This window comes from Xenopus laevis, chromosome 1L, assembly GCF_017654675.1.
Source record: "Xenopus laevis strain J_2021 chromosome 1L, Xenopus_laevis_v10.1, whole genome shotgun sequence".
NCBI classification, from domain to species: domain Eukaryota; kingdom Metazoa; phylum Chordata; class Amphibia; order Anura; family Pipidae; genus Xenopus; species Xenopus laevis.
In genome coordinates this window covers 146,140,453-146,145,284 of record NC_054371.1, presented here as the reverse complement: position 1 = coordinate 146,145,284, position 4,832 = coordinate 146,140,453, and the positions used below count along the sequence as shown (strand labels likewise).

General features: G+C 45.6%; 1 protein-coding gene across 1 annotated transcript; it reads left to right on the top strand.

Annotated features, from left to right (window-relative positions):
• Window positions 1-326: 326 nt before the first annotated feature.
• On the top strand, window positions 327-4,602 carry gas1.L (growth arrest specific 1 L homeolog). Its single transcript, XM_018259115.2, has one exon. It carries the CDS (start codon window positions 1,814-1,816, stop codon window positions 2,666-2,668), a length of 855 nt encoding a protein of 284 aa, XP_018114604.1. The 5' UTR covers window positions 327-1,813; the 3' UTR covers window positions 2,669-4,602.
• The last annotated feature ends 230 nt before the right edge of the window (window positions 4,603-4,832 follow it).

Sequence of the window (4,832 nt, the reverse complement as noted above, 5' to 3'; positions counted from 1 at the left end):
CAAAAAAAATTGGAAGATATTGTTGCTTGCTTTATACATTACCCAGTGGCCATATGAAAGAAAAGTGTGCAAAAAATGTACATTTCTACTACAATAAAAGTAAAATACAATTCACATACAGTATGTGCTTACTTGGTGGGTCTAATTAATTTCTACAGTAGCTGAAACCAGTGGCAGACACATAGCCTGTTTGACCAATGAAGATGCACAGGAGCCTGCCTGTCAGGGGTCCTCACATAGAGCTTTAGAAGATGGGTCATCTGTGGTCGTATGTAGACAGTCTGCTCTTGGGTCAAACATAGTGAGTATTGCAGATAGTGTCACATCAGGTGACTGCTGCAAAGTTTAAACACATGTAAGTTATTGTCCTTTATTTTTTTCAGACATTTTACTTTTACACCATTTACCTCAGGCTCCCTACAATCTAAAGTCCCGTCTCTTCACAAAACACAAAGGTCAATTTCCTTGGGGCCAATTAGTCGCCCTATATGTTATTGGTGTGTGGGAGGAAAGAAAGAAGTCGTGAGCTACTATTCCCTACGGAGAACTGCAAGTACCAGCTGCTACACTTGCTAGGGAATGCAAAACTTTCTTCTTTTCGTAACAGTAGTTGGTCCCTATTGTCTTGTATGCATAGCATTCCATAAAGGTAGAGGCGCCCACAAGGGTAAATGAGGGGCTAGTGGTGCTGCCGAGGGTCATATGTGATGCCAGCTTAACCTCCTACAACATACATGAATGCTGGCGCATAGAGCTGACTGGCATAAGGTAAATTTGCAGGACATAATCCAACCGTCTATACACAATTACATGAAGTCCTAGCACTAGACTAAAAAGAGAATGGATCTGATTTCTCTGGACATGGGGTCTATCCTTCACATCTTGAAACGACATCTCCCAGAATCCCTGACACCCTATAACTAGGACAGCAGGACAGACACACTGAACACTGTCCCACTAGCCTGGTAGAAAAAGAAAAAAAAACACAAATAATAGGCGGGGTTGTAGAAAAGGGCGGGGTATATGTCATGATTTGTAAAGCATTTGCTCCTCAGAGCACCCACCCTTTGCTCCATCCCCCTACAGAGGACCCCCACCTCTCACACACACTTACACAAAAAAAAGTTTCAACAACAAGCGGCTGGGCCAATAGCATGGGGAGAAACCGGGAAAGGGGCCGAGCAAAGTGCAAGGGATGAGGAGAAAAGCAGCGCACTAGGCAAGGCTGGAGTACAAGTTGTACGCACGCTGCTGGGTTGGAGTTGTTTGTTTGCTTACTCTTTGCACGCAGACTGACATGTAACTAGCGCACGGTGTGAGAGACTGGAGATTCCTGTACTTGATGTGCGCTAAGGCCCCCCCCTTCCTTCACAGAGTGGGACGCGCTGCTAGGGGAGCATCAGTGCACAGTCGGCGGCAGCGCACTCTTCTTTTCCCTCTCTTTCTCCTCCCCTTCTGCAGAAAGTGAAAAGACCGGGGCTTATGTGAGGCGCTAGTGATTGAAAAAAAGGTCGCGGGAGCCGCTGAAGCAAGTTTTGGGGATAGAGGAGGAAGCAGAGATCGGCGGCATTTTATTGGCCTCCATTGCAGAGAATGCGACCTGCATGAGAATGCAGCCTGGGAACCTGTCGCAAGCCAACGGGACGTCCCTGTTGCTATTGTGAGAGCCGCTGAGCTCCGGCCCCCAGCTGTCCGGCTTGTGTGCGTGGATTCCATGCTGTGAGAGTCCTGCTCTTCCCCATGCGGAGTGTGAGGAGCCCGGAGAAGCGCTACTGCTGATCTTTGTGTCATTCCCGCGGAGGAGGAAGAGGCGATGGCGCTGCTGTGCGTGCTGCTGCTGCTGATGGGATCTCTGCTCGGGGGATCGTGGGGCCGGCGGCTAATCTGCTGGCAGGCAATGATGCGGTGCCAGGAGGAAGCGGAGTGCAGCTATGCCTACAGACAGTATGTAGATGCGTGCTCGTCGGTGCTGCCCAGGCCGGGGGGAGAGGCCGCCTCTTCTTCATCATCATCCCGGCGCCGGTGCCCCAGCCACTGCATCTCTGCCCTTATCCAGCTCAACCACACCAGGTGGGGACCGGCCCTGGAAGACTGCGACTGCGCCATGGACGAAACTTGCCGCGCCACCAAAAGAGCCATCGAACCGTGTATGCCGAGGACCAGCACGGACAGCGGAGCCGGCAGCACTTCCAACGGCCGCGGGGTGATGGGCTGTATGGAGGCGCGCAAGTTGTGCGAGGGAGACTGGCGCTGCGGGATGTCCCTGAGCCGCTACCTGACAAAGTGCGGCCGCCTCTTCGACGGGCTGCGCTGCACGGACCAGTGCAAAGAGGTGATAGAGGACATGATGCGGGTGCCCAAGGCCATGCTGCTCAGCGAGTGCGAGTGCGACGGACACGAGAGGCCCATCTGCGAGTCCATCAAGGAGAACATGGCCCGCCTGTGCTTCGGCCTGGATGCGAGCAGCGGGAGATCAGACGATTACTATGATGATGATGATGATGAGTATGATGATGAGCCCGTCACCGGGGGAGGCCCGCAAGTGGATAATCAGGAGGACACCGGCAGTAGGGCGTCGCACAGTGGGGCACAAACTGCTGCCTCTGCATGGACTGACTGCATGCTGCCCATTGTGATATCACTGGCTGTCCTACAGCTCGGCACATAGCGACACAAACTCACTTGAAACACTGGGCCTCCATAATAAAGCCACTTGGCCCCCTGGGACTCTCTACAACGGAGATACTAGGGGACTACATCAAACTGGACTCAGGAATGATGCTGCCCAGTATAATTAGAACCCCCGATGGAGGATATTGCTGCCAGTTCCATCTTGTGTTTCATTGGAGACCATTGCTCCTAATCCATCACCTTGATAGCCTTATGTAACTGGACATATCCCCATGGCTTCTGAGTGTTTGGTGATCCCCACATACTGCTCCTATTCCACTGGGTGCTGCTCAACTCCAGACCCCACATCAACAGCTTTGGTTGTTGAAGGGTTAATGGGAGCTGTTGTTAATGAACAGCTGGGGGGCTGCAGGTTGCACATGTCTGGCCTACTCTTTACTAGCACCTTTTGTATTACTATGCAGCAGCTGTGCTTTAATATAGCAACAGTGGTGTGTACAAGTGGGTATATAAGTGCTCCCGCCATCGCCTTGCCAGTTTAGGAATTCTGGCACATCCACTGTAGTGGTATCCTTCACCCATGTGCACACAGGCTCTTGGGAATTTCACCTTGAGCATCTAGATGAAACTAGACAGTTGTAGGTCTTAGTCTCCTTTAAAATCTTGATCTAGCATCTGAAATGCCTTTCTGCTTTTTAAGACCCTGTTTGTGTCACTCTAACAATAACCAGGGCAACTAGCTGCTTATTTGGCTTTTGTCAAGATGACAAAATAAGCCATCCAAATACGCTGCCAAAACCACTGCCTTACAAGTCCAAATTTCCCATCCTGAGATGGAGTTAATGGATATGCCTGCCATATTGCTTTTATGTCCTTAAGCCAGTCTAAAGGATAGGGCAATTACGTAATATAAAGTACATTTTTCTTCATATATATATATATATATATATATATATATATATATATATATATATATAATTGACCCAGAATTATTTTTTTTTAACATGCATTGGTGTACAGTCACGTGTCATGGTCAAAGAAGTAACTTTGGGGTAATGTATAGTTCAGTGTTTTATTGTGTTTTGGTGCAGCTAGATCCTATTTATGTTAGTGACATTTTGTTTCCACTCAAAAAAGCTGCAATTTCCTTTGACTTTTTTGTGCATTAAGGAATCTAGTTACTGCCCTTAGATATGCAATATATTAATAAAATGCAACATTTTTGGGGAAAAGTGACTAACCCATACTCGATGTTTGGTAGGCACTCCATAGAACTTAGTGGAACACAATTTTTTATTACTAGACGGCTCCTCTATTGACGTTGAAGGATCAAACAGCGGTGTAATAGTTTGCCCCCATATTGTGCCTTTCAACTTGAAATATATCACACTTGTATGACTTTTGTATGAGAAAAGAGTTGTGGCCTTAGTGGAACGATACTTTTTCTTTGCACCATCTGCATTCTCTCAAAACCTTAGTTAAACTGAACAGAACCTTGTGTTACACAGCTGTGCACTGCCGTTTGAGAGCGCTCATTTTATGAATACCCTTTAAATAAAAATATACAGAGAAATAAATATTGTTAATAGAAATATCAAAGTGATCCTTCCTGGTTACAGTAAACCTATAAATAGTGTATTTAAATATTTGCATTTGTAACTCATGACTTTACATTTGTACATATTTTTTTTATATAAATTGTATTCTCTGATGAATAATTTATTTATAATATAGAGATGAATTTTATGTGTTTTGCAAACAAATTTTTTGACAGAGAAGCTACCGTTAAAGAAAAAACAAAATCAGAAATGTGCTTCAAATGTACAGTGTATTTTATAGATTTCTTGAAGTGAAACCTATTTTTGCAGAGAATTTATGGACTTTGTAGAAATGCATAATGTTGTCTTCTTGGAGATATTGCCTTACACGTTTGTATTTTTATAAATGAAATAATAACAGTTTATTCAGAAATTTGACTTCAGTCTGCTTTGTTCTTTACTAATGACCTCTGAAGGAATGTGTGTGTGTGGATATATGGCCTTCCCATTTTGTATAAAGGTTTATGCTATATTAGGGTGACCATGCAATTTCATATGATTGTAATATAATGGCCGGGATAATATCAGTATGTTCAGGTGCAAAGTTTCTTGGGCCAAGGGGGGATTATTTAGTGACCACGGTTGTAAGTGGGGCTATTGAGT